Source organism: Fusarium oxysporum, chromosome 12 (genome assembly GCF_000149955.1).
Source record: "Fusarium oxysporum f. sp. lycopersici 4287 chromosome 12, whole genome shotgun sequence".
Classification (NCBI taxonomy): domain Eukaryota; kingdom Fungi; phylum Ascomycota; class Sordariomycetes; order Hypocreales; family Nectriaceae; genus Fusarium; species Fusarium oxysporum.
This window is the reverse complement of record NC_030997.1, coordinates 2,047,688-2,066,971: the sequence shown is the minus strand read 5'-3', so window position 1 is coordinate 2,066,971 and position 19,284 is coordinate 2,047,688. Positions and strand designations below refer to the sequence as shown.

Below are 19,284 nucleotides of genomic sequence, written 5' to 3'. Positions count from 1 at the left end.
GGGCGACACGGGCGAACCACTCTGTCGGTAAATGAGCAACCCTCCAAAGTTGTTAAGTGCCTCGTAAAATATACGATCTAACTCCAAGGCATTAATTGCCTGACATCGATGACTTACTGCGCCCAATCTCTCTCTCTCTCTCTGAATCTTCCATCCGTCTGTTCTACATTACCATGACTATTGACTTTGTTCTTGATGAAATTGATCCTAATGTCTCTGGCATTTGGATGGAGGGTTTGATCTCTCTCTGGTTTGAGAAAGGGTTATCGTTTGACCAGTTTGACACTCTTTACCGCGTTGGGGTGTTGACTGAGGCACTCGATACTCATTTTATTCAGAGCCTCATGCCTTCTGACGATGAATTTTTGCAACAAATGCCTAGCATCATCAATTCACTGGAGTTCTGGGAAGAGATACCCGCCTGGCATGAGGTCTGCTTACTGAAACGCCTGTTCCAATCCTCTACAGACCAGCATGTGTTTGCTCGATCTTTCGAGCCACTGTTGAAGAGAAACCTGATTATCATCACACAAATACTGCCAGCCGACGCAGCAAGGGTCAGTAAAAAGACTTTGAGAGACACGTAACTAGTGACTAACTACTACAATATCAGCGCCCAAAGCATGATCCTCCGGTACATGACGATGGCAAACTCATCAGGCTCGACCAAGAGCCCCTTTGGTATCGAGAAAGATTCTCTGCCTACAGCCAGAGGCACCTAGATGGAGAGGCTCGGCGCCTCCGGACGAGCGAAATATCACTACGTTACATATTCGCAAGAAAACTGAAAACCATCACCCATTTCTGCAGTGACCCTTTGCTCGATTTTGTCGAGGAACATGTGGCATCTTCTGTTGAGTTTGGACACGAGGAAACGACGCCTGGTGGTCAATGTATCTACCCCAGCGAGTGGTTAGACGTCATCAATAGCTGGGTTATGAGGTTGAATCAGAAGGGTAACATTTCTGCGTCGAGTCTTAACTGTAATTGGGTCGCATGCTTGGATGAAATGTCTTGAATTACAATCTATAGATACTAAGGAATAACCTCAACTACTTACATATGCTTTACATTGCCCAAGACCATGGGTTTGCATCGTGAAGTGCATTGTAGACAGATCCGGAATTGGCCACATCCGCAATGTGCCAATCGGTTCCAGCAATAGTCTTTCTTACACTGCTAAAGAACTCCTTGGTTCTCATCCTGTCAGAAGTGGCTGTGTTAAGAGTGATGATGTCGGCCAAGCGTCGTAGATGGCGCATCGGTAGCTTGTACCTCGACTCAGAATACGAAGTTCGGCCTCTAGAGCATCTCTCGAATGGGCTGTGTATCTCTTGGATCACATTCCCAAACTCCACCCAATGAATAGCTTCAACATTCTGTCGCCGTTCGGTGATCCATTTATCGAACATATCGAGGTTAGACTTGCGTAAAAATGACCTATGAACATCTCCATAGTCCAAGAACATCGACTTCATATCGTCAAAGCGACGGATAGTGGGCTCGGTATATGCAGCATCATGAAAAGAAAACCCCCGATTGCTGTACTTCTCGAGCGCCTTCTCGATCGCCTTGGTACTACGCGTGCCTCCCCATACGGTGGCATTCCGGCTGCTTGCGTGATAGTAGTACATATGAGCGGCGCACCATCCTCCAATGAAACACTGGACATGACTTGCATAAAAGTCTTTGATGAAACTCAAGCAGCTGCGGATGCCATGGTAATGACATCCTATGATAAGCTGCACAGACTGAACGCCTTGCGATGTTTGGATGGAGCCGCATATCATGCTGAATGGTTCTCCTGAGGAAGTTTCGTAACCTTTTAGCCCTTCGGTATAACAGCCTTCATCGACGTTTGGTTCAATAAGAATATCGTTACAGTGATCCCGTGAGATGATGTATGTACCTGCACGGGGGAGGCCATTTCTCATCCTTATAAATTCCACGACAATCTCATGGACCGTCTCGTTCAATATTCCTGGCTCTATTCCAGGTGAGATCCAGGATGAGAAAACCTCTAGGATGTTGGAGTGGACCTCCACTCGTCCGTGCCGCAGAAACTCGCTGGCGATGAGATCGGCATTGAGCTCCCAGGTGACTCCGCATAGAGACAAGACACTCATCATGTCGGCCACTGATTCCTTGTAGCCTGGAACATAAAAGTCCCAATCGGAGTCCCCGTTTGCAGACCCCGGCACGAAGAAATCCAAGGCCCGAGAGCCACTAATGACACACCCAGTGTCAAACATGACAGATAGAAGCGTGACAGCATATTTGAAGGTCTTGGACAAATAGTTCAGAGGGTTTGTCCGAACACGATGGCATCGGGCAACAGTGGCATCTCCAGCAAAAGCATTCATGAGCGCCATCGAATCATCGATGTTGAGTTTATTCATGGCTTTTTGAAGGTGGGATTGACGAGGCATGTTAGCAAGGATGCTGAGGTTACGAATGTATAGAAAAAGTTGGAAGCTGATGGGCATAGGAGTTAGTGGGTGTGATTCTGGCGGCAAACAAACAGGTCATATGCAATTGACAAGGTGTGAAATTATACCATCTGCCTTACTTTTAATGCTAATTAAAATAGATTCAGTGAAAAGTTGCCGCGATGCTAAATTTAAGCAGACATCACAATTCGGGGGTGGTCTCTTTGCGGCCGATGGCCCCACTCTAACTTCATGCCCCGGGCCGGGGCGGGGTTGTCGTTACCTTCGGTGTGGAGCTACTTCACGGATCGTGCATCCTATCAGGATCCAACATAAGCGCTGGCACGAGTCCCGAGACGGAGGTTGTGATCTCAAAGGTGGGGAGGCAGACATCGCCCTCACTATGCTTAAGTAGAAACGATGCGACGCTCATATCAAGGTGAGCAAAGCAATATCTCTACAATATTTCCCAATGGCCAACATCAACGAAAATATGAGCGAAGAACTAGCTGTTCTCCAGGACGGACTCCTGGAACTACATAACAGCCTCCTTACTATTCGTTTCGAAATAGCAAAGGCATCCGCGAAGGCTAGAGGTCTCCTCCAAGGCGTGGCAGACATACTTAAACATCTCGTACGATATACACCCCGCGGCCAGTCCCTAATTTTAACAATTCGATCACAGGATACAGACGAGTTGCATTCGCCAGATGCGCCAGTTACTCCGACGTGCCCCTCTCTTCCCTGGAGGGACTACTCCACCGATTTCAAAGATAATGCCGATGTGCAGGAGGGGAATAGCAAGGAGAAGACACAAGGCTAGTTTTGGCATTAGAGGCTAGGAACAGATCGTACTACACCCAATTCTCTCCATTGATCCATCATTCTACAAGTACATGCTTTCTGAGGGGTGACTGTAAGGCAGTAGCCCATTCACCAAGTTATTCTTCAGGATTTCCCCAGGCTCTCATGGCTTGACTCCAAGCCGGTGGGTATACATCTTCGGCCACGACGATGTATAGCGATCCACCTGATGCAAGTGAGGCCCTAACCGAGCGCTCGAGGCTATAGAGCTTCGAGAATTGCCTGTCTTGGTATTGATGGAACTTTGCTTGGTACCATCTCGAGGTTTTCCAGAAGTAAGGAACAAGGTTTCCTGGGCTATGTAATGGAAACAGGCTGCATTCGCTCATATACAAGTCCTAACCTCGGATTAATTTACAAGGGGCGTTGAAAGGTTCGAATATTAACCCACCTGCGAGAAAGCCTTGATCATTATCAAGGTAGATCTTTTCGTTGACGCACTCAGAGATTGAGCAAAATTGGGGGAACGATCAAAGTAACCCTTCAATAAGCAGACCTCATGCCAAGCGGGTAACTCTTCCCAATTCTCCAAGTGCAAGAAAATGTTGGAGTAAACTGTGTCGTACCAGAGTTTCTCGTGCGCGAGAGCTTGGATGAACTCAATGTCCAAGTCCTGGGTTACATTTTGAGCATATTCAAGGGCTAGAAATTGCCCGTCCGTCAATCCATGCTCGACCCAAAGGTCAATCAGAGTTTTCATGTGCACCCCCATGGCTTGAGGATCACTAATGTTGAGTAGAATATCTTGCGACATGTTGAGTACTGGATCAGCATGATGGATATGGCGGGCTGCCTTGGGGTTTTATAGGCAAAGGCTGCGGCCGCAACCCCACGGTCTGATGTTAAAATTAGAACTGGCAGACAGGTGATACCCTTTAGGCTCTCAACGATTGCATTTGTCTCGTACATGAAAAATAACATGCTACATTCTAAGTACGCCATTCTGCCGCTCAGAACCAACTGGTGCTTGCAACAGTGTCCTTCCCTCCACAGCAAATGAAAGCTTCGCTGAACGCACGTGAGTGGGCGGGAAAAATGCTGCGACCGACTCCAAGGGGCATTCATTCCACAGTTGCCATGAGATTTTGTGGTTACGCACTGACATGAAGTATGGCTTCCTGGTCTTCTCAAACTGCTCAAGCAGAGAAATCCTTGACTGTATGACTTGATGCGCCAAGCCTTTGCCAGCCAACTGGCGTAAACGCTTTGCGATGGGTAGTAGCCCAGGGGAAACCATGCGAGATATTTCGACTTCATATGGTTCATGATAGTTCCAAATCCTTTCCAAAAAGAGCTTTCCCTCTTTTGCAAGTCCAAGAGAGAAATAGTGGTTGGCAAGAGCCATGGCGACAGGATAAAGTACTTCTTCCATCTGCAAATCACGAAATACAGGCCATGCCTCCCTGAAAGCATTCTCAACAGAAGTTGGTGCCAGAAAGGAACAGCGGGCGGCAAATTTGAGGTTGATATAGATCTTGGCGGCCTGCTGCTCTGGTTTGTGGCCGCCATGACAGGAAGCGAAAAGGTTTTTCACAATCCTCTCATTGCGGCATATGCTCCGGAGAGATGAACATGTTTGAGAGACAGAGATAAATGTCTGCATGTCGTCAATCTCCTCTATAACCATGCCCACGATTTCGGGGGAGAGATTAAGAAGAGGAAACAAGATGGCAGCAGCTTCGTAATTGTTGTTTGTGTGCATTGTAAGCTCTAATGTAGTTGAACGTAAGAGTCAATGGACCAGAAATATCGGAAGGTATTTATGCCACTTAGAGTCTGATAATCGACGGTGTTAAAATTCATGCCTCACTGAAGATCTCAGAGTCGTCGGCCTTAGAGGACCCACCTGCCGGTGATCGGCGACGGTCACCACGGAAAAAGTGGAGATTTCACCGGCCTCCTTCTCGGTACTCCGCGGGTAATACACACGTGTTATTGGCTCAGTTTTTAGTGATTGAGCGGGGGATTTTTCGGGGTCAAACGCTTTCCCATTTGAAGTTGTTCTTAAAATTTCTCCCATCCTCTGTTGCTCCCGAATTATCTCATCTGTGACTATAATACAGAGAGTTGTTCCTTAATGACAGCAAAGTTTAGGTCTTGCCCTTCACAAATGCGATATCTCCATCACAATAACCAGGTAGAACTTCAACATCCATGCAACTAGTATAGATCTCCTTTGATGGCCCAGACCTTACATCTGGCCAATCCCAGATCCAATACAGTGTGTACTCATGGCGATAATAAGGACGACGGAAAGAAAAGTAACAAGCATGGTTGTAGATACCGGTAAGTGAGGTGTTAGTGAGATAAGACGGATATAAACTCTCCTTATATTGTTACTGGAAATAAATTAAATCAAGTCCATTAAATATCGCGTTACTAGTCTCATGTTTTTATGCGGCGTCATTGCCCCAAATGCTAAATTTCGTTCTTACTAGCCACCTGTAGTTGACCCTTGGTCAGATACTAGCAACTCTGCGTTGCAGGGCTCTTTGTTACTAGTCAAAGCAGGCGTCTATTTGGCGCCTATGGGTGATACCGGCTAACGTTGTACCAGTAACAAATTCTTACCAGTAAATTGCCTATGGCGGGTACTAGTAACATTCGTGTGGGGTCCGTGTATCTACCAGTAAGTCTAGTTTTAGTATTGCTGGTAACTGATACCTACTACTAACTGTAGTGGTGTGGTTACCAGTATATGATTGCTACCGGCAACGGTAGTTACGGTAGTAACTAGTAGGCTGCGGTTACTGGTACCAGCTCAACTGTGCTTACTAGTCAAATTTAATTGTGATCCTCTGGTTTACCAGTATGTACCGCCGTTTGACCTATGGGTTCCTGGTAACCTGTACTTATTCAGATACTGCTTACTAGTATACAGGAAAGCGTTAAAGGTGCCTTACCAGTATACAAGTAAATGCTAAAAGTGGCATACCGGTATACAGGGAAGTGCTAAAATTGACTTACCAGTACATATATCCCCCCACCAATTCTAAATCATACATTTCGCCCTTGAATCTTACCAGCATCAAGCGTTACAGGATCTTCGTGTCTTTCGAAGGTCATCTTAGCACGCTCCGCGCCATCTCACTACTGGTAACCTAAGGCTCACCATGCAATCCATTTCAAGCTCCAAACTTCCAGATGGTTTGCTGTGCGTCTTAAAAGACCTTTGGCCTTTTCTCAGTCCTGGCTATATGAACATGGACAGCGATCCGGCATCCGCTGAAGCACTACAGGCTTTACTCGACTATGAGCCCACTTATGGCGGCAGCAGCTCGGCAGACTCCCCGGTTTCACAGACATACGAATCGGAGCTATTCTCAGACTCAGATAGCCTTCCTGAACTGTCAGACAGTCAGTCTCTATCAGAAAGTGGTACGTCATATCGCATCAGCTCGCCCATGACATTATTAATGAAGGATAGAATCTACGGAGTTGGATGATGGAATTGAGCTGGACTTTGTGCCGTTCTTGAACGTTGAATTGGGCGAGAGCTTTGGTTTGGATGCGCTATCAATTCTGCTCGCGGAGTACGAAATCCGCGTCTAGATGTCTATCTCTATATACTTATACTTCTTAATGACTGTCCGATAATCCTTGCCTATCATAGACTCAATATCCTTACTTGCAAACGAGACTTTGTAAGTACCGAAAGCATCATCGCCTTCCCACACTCTATCCTGTCCGTCTGTTTGTCCAGTCTTGAAGAGCCAAAGCGTTTGGTGGTTCCCATTATTGACTATGACCTCCATCCCGATGATGCACTCTGGATCCTGCATAAACTCCTCAGATGACCACTTATGGCCATCTAGATAAGCCGTCTGGTGTCTTCTTTCATGCCCCCTTTCCCATGCTATTCCTTTTGCTCTCAACCGAAGCTCATCCTCTTCGAGATTTCTTTCTGTTCTTGGCCTCTTTCGAGCCTGGGACGATGACAGCTGCTCGCTATGCACCCTCTCGTGGCCATGCTTGCGTTTCCGTCGGCCCTCACTTTCAGGCTTTGAGGCGGGGATGCCTCCGTCGGAAGGCTCATCCTCCCCAGTGAGATCGATGTAGATAGGGGCCTGAGCAGGCTCAGACGGTATCACAACTTGTATAGCGGAGTATCCGGAACTTCCTGGACTTTTCGTTTGCAGATCCATAACTAGGCCATTTCTGCCTTCTCCTTCGTTTGCAGGAGCATCAGAGGCATCAGTTGTTGTAACTTGTGTAGGTGAATTCGAGATTATGGAAGGACTGGATGGTGGAGTTGAGCTCTTCTCCGGGGATGAGGCTGGACTCTCTTCAACGGTGGATGCAGGGCTTCCAGGACTAGGCGTTTGTCTGTGAATAATTCGAAGACCTGGAGAAATGAGTCCACTGGCATTTCTTGAGTCATCTGTTTCCCAACAAGGCTCAGTCTCGATACTCTCTGCAGTATACTCCACGGCAGCTTGTGGTTTGTTGAGTGTTTGAGTAGCGAGTGTCTCATCTTGTTCTGATTCCGAATTGAGAGGAGAGTGGTGCTCTGTCAGGAGAATTTCACAATCCCTGAGGAGTATCGCGACATCTTGTTGTGCATCGTCCATACTCTGAGGAGTGAGTACTCCGTCATCAGGGCTAGACAGCGATGGAGATGGACAGTAATTATCCTGAACATGCCAGATCTTGGAAGACTCTTCACATGGATCGGAGTCCGCATTCAGAGATAGTCCGAGTTGGAACGCGTCGAGGGCTTGTTGTAGAGGGAAGCCGGGTTCGCTCAACATGAAGCCGATATGCCATGCAGCGCTCTCCTTGTCTATCTCAAAGATCGCTGAGTCGGTGAAAGGGGTGTTGGTGTTCATGATGATATTCTGTTAAGAAGCTGTGAGGGTTGGTAGGTAAGGAAGTGAGGAGAGTAATTCGAGGCGGGGGGATTTGACTTCTTAAGTATTTCCCCAACATGCCCCTGAATGTCACCTAACAGGAGTTGACGTAATGGCAAGGCATATTTTGAAGATGAAGTGTCGTGTAAGACGTTGGGTCCATGGAACGGTCTGATGTGCAAGTCTACGGGCGGCTGGCGATGTTAAGGGGATGTGATTCGTGAGGAACGATCTTTGCATGACGCGGACCTGGCCAGGTTGCCTTTGAATGGGGCGTGGAGCACCAGAGTCGTGATAACATTGGATAGAGGAAGAGCGCTTGAGGTCGATGAGATGGCCAGAGGAATGGCTATGTGCCTTGGAAGGCGGTCTCCACGGTATCATCATCATGGTCACGATGCTTGTGTGACTGGACCAGACAGCACATTCAGGGTCGATCAAATGGCCAACAACGCTCAGGTCAGCTGCGGACGGTATAAATGGGTGTTTCGTATGGCTCTTCCCGGGCGGTTACGATGTCCAGACAATCATATCACCAAAGCTAGACCGCCCTTGGATGCTAGACCACTGGGAGTTGGCTGACGTACTCTATTCGTCTAGATTCAGCTTTGAAGGCCATATAAACCGACCGTGATAGCCTTGGCCTCCATGTGTATGGTGGATGGTGAGGCAACGAGTCCCGTTCTTAGCTAGTGAGAGTTGAATCGCTTGTGAGAGGTGTTGAAAGATGCGGGTTGGATAGAAGAACCATGTACACGAGGTGAGCGATGAAGAAGGTTGAAGAGAGAAGGGCAAATGCTTGTTCTTATACAGCTAGCCTCGCCCATCTCAGCACGTGTCATCAGCCAGCCCGCCTTCGGCCGACACAGCCCCTATATGCGAATCTCGAAACGAATCACCCTGCTGTTCAATCTGCATCCAACGTCTTGACGACAAACCCAAATGGCGACTGTCGAATAGCCAAGTACGAGATTATCATGGCGGACCAAAGGCACTCATTGGGCCGTATTGAGGGGGGAGGATGTAAGTACCAACTACGTGGATGGATCCTTGAAGAAAGTTGCAGATGGAGCACCGAGCAGGTCACTTTTAAGGGCCCTGCCCCGGTCTGTTACGTTTAAGCGATATGCCAAGGGAGATAGCAAGAATGGCCATATAGTAGGGATAAAATGAGAGTTAAGTGACAAGAGATAGGTTTTCTAGGAGCAACTGAAGACCGAACTGTTTAAGAAGTGATATGGGTTATGATTGTAGATATGTCCACTTCAAGTCCATCTATGCGAAGAACCAAAGCATTCTCTCAAACCTTCTATCTGCCTTCTCTCTGAGCTCTGGCTCACCATTTAGACATGAATAAGACTCCCAAAGGGGGATAATGGCACCCGACCCAGCCTCGCCATCATTCACAGAAACTCGCCAGCTAATACGCACTACCTTCCCATATTTCAGTGATGAATACGGTATACAACCTACATCCATAACGCTCTCAATAGACAGCGTAACGCATTCTGGATCCACGTGCGCCTCTTTCAGGTAGTCCCAGATGTTCAATGTCAGGTCTTCCACATGATCTAGCTCCACCAGCTCAGCCATGTGAATAGACCCGACCGGAACCGGCTCTTTGCATCTTTTCTGGCATTTGGGGCAGAAAGGCCCCTTCTCGCCCAGGCTGTCATTCGCTTCGCCCGAGTTGTTGCTGGCTTCGATGAAACAGTCGTGATGAAAGCTATGGCCCAAGGGGGTGGAATGATCGGCGACACAGGTCATATAGAGGTCAGGGGCACCAAGGTGGCAAAGGCCGCACTCTCGCCAACCGTACTGGCGAGTCATTATCTTTCCCTCACTGTGATGACGTTCTGCACATTGATCGCAAACGACCTTGTAGAAGATATTAGTTATGATAGGAAAGACCAAGGGGAATACATACTCCTGTGTAGCCTTCTGGTCGCCATCTCCATTCCCTTTCCACCAGCAAGATAAGGCAATCCCAACACTTGAACGGCATGCCGCGAACAATAGGCATTGTTAGGTAAAAAACGTGGTTATTGAGTTGATGGGTTTGGTAGAGAAATGGGGTTAAAGAGATTGAGGTTCGAGATAGGGGCAGACTCATCCTATAAGTACTCAAAACTGGGTGACCACCTATCAGCCTCGTCCACCTCGCCTCATAGTATTGGGAAGCATACCTTATGACAACACAGGCAGCAATTAGGTTATGCGAAGCTCGAAACCTACGAATGAAGTCCCTCGAATGCAGTTAAACGCCCGCCTCATACCCCGTTCTTAGAGTTGTAGGGGGACCTGTGTCTTCTTGGCCACTTTCTAGACCCCATTGTCTCAACCTCCACCATTCATATGGAAAGGAGGTCATGTTGGCCGAATGTGGATGAAGCCACCGCGGTCAGTATCTGGCACTGGACGCTCCAATTCAACGAATGAAGTCCTCTAGATATCGTTACCCGTCCGCAGATAATGCATCACATGCTTCTTCTTGCAGCTTTGGGGTGATCTAGTTTCTAGTTGGCTACCTCCTGAGCCTTGCTGCCTTGACCTTTCCCATATGCAGAAGAAGGTCATGCTGGCCGAAGCCACATGAAGCCATTACGGTCAATGTCTGGCCTTCAAAACTTGACTTCCACGAATGGAGTTCTCTAGACATCGCTAACCGCCCGTAGAAGGCGCACCACATGCCTCTCTCAACCTGGAAGAACTGGGGTCATGTTGGTCCTGTATCATGAGAAATGAGGCCGTGTTAGCCTCCCTGGAGGCCTATCATGGTGTCATCTTCTCGGATAATGAGCTTGGGGCGGTGTGAGTGCCTTGAGATCTTGTCTTGAGTAGAAGCAACTGAGGACTATTGGCAGTGCGGGTATCGTCGAGACTTGAACTAACTTCTGGCATATAGGGGCTGTGTTAGCTGAAGGCGGGCTGGCTGATGACACGTGCTTCTGGGAAGTCTCCAACCAAGCTCTTGGGTATTTATAGCAAGCTCGTCCCTGCCTTTCCTCGCCCCCATCTTCATTCTTCATTCTTCATTTTTCATTCAAGTCTTTGCGCAAAGATGCCAGTTTATTTTGATACGGCAAGTAGATGCTGGGATTGCATTAAGCCCCTTTGCCTGGAAGGATGGAAATGGCGACCACATGGTTACCATGGGGTATGTTTCCAGCCAGCCTGATATTGCTACTTCTAACCCTTCTTAGCTCGTATGTGACGACTGCGCTCAAAGGCATCATGACCGGGGAGAACGAATGACGCGTCAATACGATTGGCAAGTTTGTAATATTTGCTTCGGCAGCTCCCCTGATCAGTACATGACTTGCGTCAGCGATGATTCCTCTGTCCCGGAGGGACATACCTTTCATTTAAAGTGTTTGGCAAAATCCCATATAACCTCTGGGATGTCCGAAGAGCAGAAAAAGAAAGGGCCTTACTGCCCTACATGCAGGCGCGAATGCAGAGATCTTGTTCCAGTTTGTCGAATGAGATCTGTCGACGAGGTGGATCTCGGGGAGCCAGCCGATTGCCATCAGAACGCCTTGAGAAGGAATAGGGGATACAAAAATTGGGAGAGCCTGAACATTTCGGGTTTGCTAAACCGCCTCCTCGAGGCCCCGGATCCAGAAGAGATTTTCGTGGAAATGGTGGATATCTCAGATATGGAACTGAAAATGAAAGGAGCAGCTTTCGAACTCGAGGTTAAGGTGCACTGGAAGGTAAAGAATTACTTTAGTGGTGGCAGTATGGAAATCAATTGCCATACTTGGGAGAGCCATACCTGCTTGGAACACGAGCCTCGCCACAGACACCAAGCACAGATGCTGTTAAACAAGAGGCGCGAGGGTTGGCAGTCGTTTCAGCAAATTTAGAGGCAATTATTATCATTCCATTACTACGTTAATACAGGCATTGATCAAGTCGCGCTGGCTCAGGACAAAACTTTGCATAGAGCTAAGCTAAGATCTCTGACCTTTCCAATCAATCAAAATCTTGAATGTCATCAAGATAGTCCTCGTCACGTCCTGTACACCAGAACTCTTCTTCTTCAACACCGCGGTCGACCCCAAATACACTTCTATTGGTTCTCAGTCTCTTCTGGCCAGTCTTCTCTTCATCTTCTAACTTTCGTTTCATGCCTATCATGCAACTGTCATTGTCATCCCTTTGGGCTGGCTTATCTGGCACGCCAATCAAAACCGCCCCAGCGATACGACATCCAACATGCTTAGCCTTGACATGAGAGATCCAGTCATCCTTACCATCAATAGTTTCCTGGAGAGAATGGTCGATGCATGCAGGACACTGGAATTTGGCTGCAAATTTACTGCCATGCGCTTTTTTGAGGTGGTTACTGAACCCTGCGATTGTGAGGGTCTTGTTGCATAACAAACATAGAGCCGGTCTCTTATTTGCTGGGATAGGCGAGTTTTCGGAGCCGTGATATCTCTCGGTGTGACTGCTCCAGGCTGGGAAGCCAGCAGGAACAGTTTTCTCTTGTCCTTGGTGTCTACACTCGAGACAAGAAATCGGCTTCTCGAGGTCTTTCAAATGAATGTTCCGAACATGCGCCGACAGATTGGTTCTATTTGAGAAGTCCTTGAAGCAAAGAAAGCATATGGAGCGAGCCCGGTCTGCTTTAGCCTCAGCATCGGTAGTGTCGTTATCAGTAGTGTCGTCATCAGCAGTGTCGTTATCGGCGGTGTCGTTATCGGTAGGAGTCTGTCGTAGATATCTAACAATTTTGCTGGCGATAGCATAGTTGCTATCTTCGGCAATAAAACAAGGCGCCAGCTGTTCTGCAGCCTTACTGCTTGATTGATTTTGTCTGAAACGTGGGGAAATCAATGCAGTTTGATGTAAATGTGACGTTGACTGTCCAAGGCTGCGAAGCTGGTCGGCCTTTCTGAAGTACTCTTTTCGTCTCCTTTCGAGCAATTTCTCTTCAAGAACGTTTTTCACGTGTTGAATCTTTCCCAATATAGCCTTTGATTCGGTGCTGTTGCAAGGCAGAGACAGTCGCTGTCGGCGCCATTCCGTGATATCCCTCCGGTTTTCAAAGGACTGGAACTCTTCCTCCGTGATATAGACCGGTGCTGATTCGTCCCGTTTCGTAAATGTCTGGTGAAGGAATGAGACTGTCGCTTCATTCTTTCCCGAAACCTCGCCGTATGATATACCCATCAGGTCATCTCGCATGTCTGCTGGGAGGTAACTTTTGCGGAACACGGCATCTGTGTTGCCAAAAACGTAACTTCGGATAGCTGATGTCAAAGCACCATCTAAGCGATTCCCAGCACCAACACGAACTGAGTAGGGCTTTGGATTTTCACGTAGTCCACCCACCAGGAGCACGCGATGCCATAATTTCCAGTACAACTTGTAACCAAGCTGAAAAACAAGATCATCTTTAATTTCATCCTTCCACGATAAAGGTACATAGTCGACCTCACTATCAGGCTTGGGAAACAATATATCCTCAGGAGTAGTAAAGTTGGTCGAGAATGCATCCTTGAAGAATGCCATAGAGACAATATGAGTCAAGAGACAAACAGGCTTGAATGGAACGAGAGTAATACCAAATGTAAAGCTGATGGATTTCAGTAGGCGTTCTAACCAGTCTTTCGTGATTCATCATACCTGGATGTCTGATCTCTCTCAATCTTATCTTTTTTCCTTTTGGCGTGATGTATACGAATGGTGGCAACACATTGCCCCTTTTGAGGGTTTCGGGGATCTCTAACCCAACCAAGTTCGATATCACGGTACGTCAATTGCTTTAGGCTTTCATATCGCCATCCACCGATGCCTCCCATAATCAACATCGCAGAGAATGATAATCTCTGGCAAGGCTGACAGGTTATGTATCTGGCTCGCTGCCAGACGGTTCTGAGGATCATCAGCTGGTCTTCCAATGTCATCTCTTTTTTCTCGAACAACTGGGTGCGGCTGAGCCCGTGTTCTGTGGCTAGTCTCGGGATGAGCTGGGTAACACAGATTGTCAGTAAGTCAGAAGCAACAAACTGATACTGAGGATGCCTTACTTTGCCAACGTCCGCCGCTGGCCCATGCCCACGGCCACCAGCATCAGTACGATATTTAAGTATGTAGAGTTGTCGATGAGCTGGATGTTGCCGACGGATATTTGTTAAGACCTCTTCATCAGCTACATGAACCAATGCACACCAAACATCCTGTATAGTCCCAGCGCTTTTCACGGTTCTTTCCTTTTCATATTCTTCTGGGCCGAGACAAGGCACAAGTTTTGTCGATGTGACGATATAATACTCAAGGAAGCATCGAAATTCTTGAATGGCTTTCGTGGATCCCTCGCAAAGATCTTTCCAAAGTTGGTCGCTATCGATGTTTGAGAACTTGATATATCTATTCTGAGTAAGACTAAGTCTTTTATTAAGTATGTCGCGTGGAAACTTACTCGACCCATTCATCCCAAACCCTGCGACGCAAACTTTTCACTTTGTCGGATACGAACTGACTCGAATCTAAGGTTGTGTTGAGGTTTCTGTTTCGAATCTCTTGAATAATGTCCTTATCGACTTGGTCGATTCGAGACTTGCCCCTTCCAGAAGGTATGTGAATGGCATGGCTTGGTTGGGCTGAGAGTTGAGACATTGCGAACTCGTTTGATGGGTAATTAAACTGATAAGTAGCGGTAAAAATATTGAGCTGGGAGAATAAAGAGGGAACGGCATTCGAAAAAGGAGTTGATCAGGTGATGACCATGTCTGAAAGAGGCAAAAGTCTAAGAATTATAATTAGAGTCCTAGAAGTAGAAATTGCGTTTTATTTGGTGTTAAATTTAAGTCATATTCCGGCTCAAACGGCTATGGAGGGGCGTGTCGTGGTTAAGCGCCCGAAAGTCTCGGGGGTGCAAGCTCAGCTTACCGGATGTAGTGAGGGCAAACGGTGGTGGGGCCCGAAGACCGGCTCCGTCTCATTCAAAACGGTACGGAGCTCAATCGGCCCCAGTTGGTCGTTGCGGCGGATAAAGTGCGGCTCTTGAATTACGGCTTAGTTAGTACTCCTAGCAATTTCATATATCTAAGTAACAATTAAGAGCTCCTAATAAAAAGTTTAAATTTTAATTAAAATATAGTCTTTTTAATATATAAAAATACTATTTTTAAAAAAATAAAAAAGATATTTTAATTAAGTTTTGAAACTTCTTTTACTATTGCCTCACTTTGACCTTGATAGTATAAATATGTATTGCTCTGATTGGACGCTTGAATGCGACAAGCTCTCCGAAAAATGAGGATTCATGTCTCCGAGATCAGAGGCTGCGACCCTGGAAAGCTGCGACACTGTTGTGGAATGGAAGAACTTGACGGGATCCCGTATTTTCCACTACCTATGGTCGTATGTACCTACTGAACTCCGTTTGTGGACTATATTGAGACGCTGGAAACCTTAGCACAGCGTTCAATGGTTATTATCCCGATTGTGAGTATTTGCAAAGAGTCCGCCATGGTTAGCAGCATAAATTAGTCTGACCAGCCAAAGAATACAACAGACACTACCACATCACGGCTTCTTTTACCGCAATTTACGAAGCTGTCTATCACCACTAAAGAATCAGCCCGTGAACCTAAAACAACCCAAAGTGCCAGTACAACCATCCTGAGGACCAGCGCCAGTGACACCGAACGCTGTTCAAAGGCAGACCACTAGTGTTTGGTGTCTCTAGGAGGTTAATATATATAGGTGTAGTTGTAAGTTTTGCTACTATATTATGCTTTTATGCTACCTTTATAATACATCGCATTAGTCTAGTAAAGCTCATTCTACTGGACTTTGTCTTAATTTAATACGCCTCTCCATTAATATCTAAGATTGGATCACTAGACATATTGTCTCGAACCTTGAAGATGGGCATGCTTCTAATATGTAGTAGAGAAACATGAAGAAGCAGCGTATTCTCCAAGGGCGGTGCTTCAGACCTAGACTAAACTTGAGAGGTAGGGCCGAAAAGGGATAGAAGAATGCATCTCTTTTTAAGAAGACAGTGGGATATGTTGCAACGGTGTCGTGAGATTCAGTATCGATGGTTTCGGAAGTGAGATGTGTGCAGGGGAGTGGGTTGGCTGAGAATGCGCATTGGTGCTGGGGGACTAAGGTTAAACAGGGGTCTGGTTGAAGCGGCTATTGGAATGTGAGTCTATTGGCAGAGATGGTTTGCTCTGCAGAGAAAGTGTTATTGGTAGAATGAAATGACCTGACGTCGTAATTTTGGGTACTTTCTTGCATACTGCTTCCATTTGTCATTACCTAGAATGGGCGAATATTTTCCTCGGGGGAGTGGGCTATCCGAAAAGCTGTCAGCTCTGTGATGAACAACAATGTGTCAACAAATGGGTCGCTTGACAAACGAGGTTGAGAGACCTAAGAGAGCGATATAATATGGCTGGAGCGGACTTGAAGTAGAGCCCAAAGGCTTTTGTAATGCGCACCACGCCTAATTCATGCTGCCGGCATCTGGGTTAGGCAAACAAGATGATCCTATACTGCAGCCTCTTGATAAATATTGGATACTTGAGATGGAAAGCACTGACTCTTTGGCGACGTTTTAAAGAATACGTTCACCAGCACATCCATAAAATCGATAACTTCCTATGCTTGGTTAAGTTTATGCTAAACCAATTACCTATACTTTAGCTAAATACAAGTCCGGCGATAATATATAAGGGAAATATGAGTGATGGCCCCCAGGTCCTAGACTTGGCGACTCTTTCTTGATGTTATGTAAACTAATAAAGACTAGGAATTGAATAGCCTTGACCTAGCTTGATTCCCTGATTAATTTCCGTTTTATCTTGCCTTTCTTTACTACTAAGCTATGAGTATTATCTTCCTTAAATGGTCTCTCTCTATCGTTGTGTTATTAATTCTAGTTACTTGTTATTTGCTATGAATTTTAGTGCTGTTATCTTATTTCTTTCTCTTATATTATATACTGGCTGTAGATATAAAGTGCTACTGGCCTAATGGTGAGGAAGCATCAAGTAGGTATAAGCCATGCGGCTCTAACCGCACGACCTTTAATACCTGTTGCGATAGGCCTGACCTTGATTCTGCGTGCCTAAGAAACGGTCTATGCTCATTGTACAGTGAAGCGATCATACAAAGTACCTGTACGTCCCAGGATTGGTCTGGCTGTCAATCAGTCTGTCCTATAGGTAAGTAACCTATCTTAAAGCCCTATTGTAGCTTTAGCTGACTAGGACATCAGAAGATAGTAACGGTTGGATTTACGTAACGAAGTGCGAAGATAATAAATACTGTTGTCGCTCCTCGCGTAACTATAATTGCTGTAATGGGGGAGACTATAGATACACACTTAATGTACCTCGGAAAACACCAGTGGCAGCTATAGCTGGTGGCACTATGGGAAGGGTCGTTGGTGTTGCCATTGTGTTAGGCTTTGGGTGATGGTTCCGTCGCAGGAGGAGAGCTGCAAGGAAGACCCTGGAGAAGAACGCAGCCGATGAGAAGTCTCTTAAGCAAAACCAGATGATATACCCTTCCCTGGCAGAAGCCAATGCTGGACCGGATAGTGTACTGGTCGAGTTAGATGCGCGCCCTACCAAGCCGAGGACCTTCCACGAATTAGCAGCCTAGGTACTATAGCTTGTGTCTGTTAAATGTTATAACAAATTGACTCGGAGATCATTGCTATTAGGAAGGTTACTCGACATGTTAACGACTATTGTGAGTTGCGAGTGCGGATAACAGAGAGAAACAATATATACTTGGTTCTAAGCGTGGAAGGAATAATAGATGAATAAAAAGACCCTTTGAATGATATGACTCCATTGGTAATAGGATCAATTCAAGAACTATGTATAAGTGCTGAAGCAGGCTGAGGCAATGGAATCCAGGGTTGTAAGAGATAAATTATAAGTGAGAGAAGGCAGCATAGTTTTGGCGCAGTCTGCTCCATTTCGTAGTATATGCATAATACTTGACATGGAACTGAGAATACTGTTCAGCCTCTTCTAATACTTTCACCTCTGCTACTGCCTTAAGAAAGCGTGATTAGGCAGGCTGTCCTCTCCGCTTCTCTTCTCTATGAAACAGCGCTGAGTCGGCCCTGTCCATGCCTGGGCATCACAGTCACAATCCAACTACAGCCATCACAACAAGAAACACTACTCCGTTCAAGAACCTGGAGAGACGAATGAGTCAGGTCATAGAGGCTCGATGCATTTCCCGAACAAGGAGCTCACATAGAGCTCACATGCAGATCAAATCAATCACTATACCTCCTTCTTCGCTTGTAATAACGGCAAAGACTCTGGGGTTTGAAGGCTTAGTATGGCGACGAAGTCACCATCGCGATCGCGATGACTGAACACCCTTTGCCAAATCTAGAGTTGTCTTCGGGCGTGTACGGGACTGTTGAAATATTTGTTCAATTCATCCAAGGTATCCTTGTTGTACATATTCTATATCTTATATCATAAAAAAGCTCGCTGCCGCAAGTCCGCACGCCAAAAGTCCCCATTCAAGTCCAACTGCCTTTCCAGCATTCGTTACTTTATCCAACCCAACAACAGCATATTTGCCACTTGAAGCCTCGTATACCACATCGCTCTCATCGCTCTCATTTCGGAAGATTGCATTAAATAAGAACGTCTTGTTCTCGGAAAGCTGGTTGGCGAACGGTCGCAGTGTGTTAATCGTGTTTGAGCTGGGCGTGAACTTGTATTGTCCGGCGGAAACGTTCACGCCGGTCTCGATCTCGAAGCCGAAGCTTTTCAGGTCAGTGGGCTGAGAGAACCACTCCAAGTCAAAAGTAGGCCGGGTTTTATGCTCTGATGAGTTGCTCTCGCTCCAGGTGATGGTGATTTCTTTTGATAAGTCGAGAGGTGATGAGGTGCTTGGGCCGGTGAACTTGAGGGACTGGGCGGTGGATGCTAGGGCGAGCAGAGAGGAGAAGAGGGCTGAAGTATGCATTTTGGTAGTTATTGCAGAGGAGTGACTGTTCGGAGAGTAGTTTCGTTGTCTAGATTGAGAGGTATTGATGATAGAGATAGTGGAGAAGACATCCGGGTTTAAATAGCTGAAGGCTTCATCCATTCCCAGATAATCCAATCTGTAGTCTGGATAAAGTCCTTCAGCAG

The 19,284-nt window shown here is 46.6% G+C and overlaps 12 protein-coding genes across 12 annotated transcripts; 5 read left to right on the top strand and 7 right to left on the bottom strand.

The window, feature by feature from the left end:
* The first annotated feature begins 20 nt into the window (after window positions 1–20).
* On the top strand, window positions 21–1,081 carry FOXG_21638 (uncharacterized protein). The gene is made up of 2 exons (XM_018401984.1): window positions 21–557; window positions 614–1,081. Exons 1-2 carry the CDS (start codon window positions 174–176, stop codon window positions 1,016–1,018), a joined length of 789 nt encoding a protein of 262 aa, XP_018254402.1. The 5' UTR covers window positions 21–173; the 3' UTR covers window positions 1,019–1,081.
* Window positions 1,068–2,429, bottom strand: FOXG_14756 (uncharacterized protein; the record flags this gene model as incomplete). Its single annotated transcript, XM_018394818.1, has 1 exon — window positions 1,068–2,429. The coding sequence occupies one exon, from the start codon at window positions 2,427–2,429 to the stop codon at window positions 1,068–1,070; it is 1,362 nt and encodes a 453-aa protein (XP_018254401.1).
* Window positions 2,430–2,845: 416 nt separating this feature from the next.
* FOXG_21637 (uncharacterized protein) lies at window positions 2,846–3,383 on the top strand. Its single transcript, XM_018401983.1, has 2 exons — window positions 2,846–3,063; window positions 3,115–3,383. Exons 1-2 carry the CDS (start codon window positions 2,902–2,904, stop codon window positions 3,250–3,252), a joined length of 300 nt encoding a protein of 99 aa, XP_018254400.1. The 5' UTR covers window positions 2,846–2,901; the 3' UTR covers window positions 3,253–3,383.
* Window positions 3,371–4,047, bottom strand: FOXG_21636 (uncharacterized protein; the record flags this gene model as incomplete). The annotated part of the gene is made up of 2 exons (XM_018401982.1): window positions 3,371–3,631; window positions 3,685–4,047. 2 exons carry the CDS (start codon window positions 4,045–4,047, stop codon window positions 3,371–3,373), a joined length of 624 nt encoding a protein of 207 aa, XP_018254399.1.
* Window positions 4,048–4,131: 84 nt separating this feature from the next.
* On the bottom strand, window positions 4,132–5,002 carry FOXG_21635 (uncharacterized protein). The gene has a single exon (XM_018401981.1). It carries the CDS (start codon window positions 4,993–4,995, stop codon window positions 4,216–4,218), a length of 780 nt encoding a protein of 259 aa, XP_018254398.1. The 5' UTR covers window positions 4,996–5,002; the 3' UTR covers window positions 4,132–4,215.
* An 875-nt stretch (window positions 5,003–5,877) lies between these two features.
* On the top strand, window positions 5,878–6,030 carry FOXG_21634 (uncharacterized protein; the record flags this gene model as incomplete). The annotated part of the gene is made up of 2 exons (XM_018401980.1): window positions 5,878–5,922; window positions 5,974–6,030. The coding sequence occupies 2 exons, from the start codon at window positions 5,878–5,880 to the stop codon at window positions 6,028–6,030; spliced, it is 102 nt and encodes a 33-aa protein (XP_018254397.1).
* A 400-nt stretch (window positions 6,031–6,430) lies between these two features.
* On the top strand, window positions 6,431–6,932 carry FOXG_14755 (uncharacterized protein). Its single transcript, XM_018394817.1, has 2 exons — window positions 6,431–6,671; window positions 6,721–6,932. The coding sequence occupies exons 1-2, from the start codon at window positions 6,491–6,493 to the stop codon at window positions 6,843–6,845; spliced, it is 306 nt and encodes a 101-aa protein (XP_018254396.1). The 5' UTR covers window positions 6,431–6,490; the 3' UTR covers window positions 6,846–6,932.
* On the bottom strand, window positions 6,842–8,122 carry FOXG_21633 (uncharacterized protein; the record flags this gene model as incomplete). The annotated part of the gene is made up of 1 exon (XM_018401979.1): window positions 6,842–8,122. One exon carries the CDS (start codon window positions 8,120–8,122, stop codon window positions 6,842–6,844), a length of 1,281 nt encoding a protein of 426 aa, XP_018254395.1.
* A 462-nt stretch (window positions 8,123–8,584) lies between these two features.
* Window positions 8,585–8,725, top strand: FOXG_21632 (uncharacterized protein; the record flags this gene model as incomplete). The annotated part of the gene is made up of 1 exon (XM_018401978.1): window positions 8,585–8,725. The coding sequence occupies one exon, from the start codon at window positions 8,585–8,587 to the stop codon at window positions 8,723–8,725; it is 141 nt and encodes a 46-aa protein (XP_018254394.1).
* Window positions 8,726–9,418: 693 nt separating this feature from the next.
* On the bottom strand, window positions 9,419–10,166 carry FOXG_21631 (uncharacterized protein; the record flags this gene model as incomplete). Its single annotated transcript, XM_018401977.1, has 2 exons — window positions 9,419–10,021; window positions 10,071–10,166. The coding sequence occupies 2 exons, from the start codon at window positions 10,164–10,166 to the stop codon at window positions 9,419–9,421; spliced, it is 699 nt and encodes a 232-aa protein (XP_018254393.1).
* Window positions 10,167–12,121: 1,955 nt separating this feature from the next.
* On the bottom strand, window positions 12,122–14,773 carry FOXG_14754 (uncharacterized protein; the record flags this gene model as incomplete). Its single annotated transcript, XM_018394816.1, has 4 exons — window positions 12,122–13,730; window positions 13,781–14,124; window positions 14,185–14,524; window positions 14,577–14,773. 4 exons carry the CDS (start codon window positions 14,771–14,773, stop codon window positions 12,122–12,124), a joined length of 2,490 nt encoding a protein of 829 aa, XP_018254392.1.
* Window positions 14,774–18,554: 3,781 nt separating this feature from the next.
* FOXG_14753 (uncharacterized protein) lies at window positions 18,555–19,272 on the bottom strand. The gene has a single exon (XM_018394815.1). The coding sequence runs from the start codon at window positions 19,238–19,240 to the stop codon at window positions 18,614–18,616; it is 627 nt and encodes a 208-aa protein (XP_018254391.1). The 5' UTR covers window positions 19,241–19,272; the 3' UTR covers window positions 18,555–18,613.
* Between the last annotated feature and the right edge of the window lie 12 nt (window positions 19,273–19,284).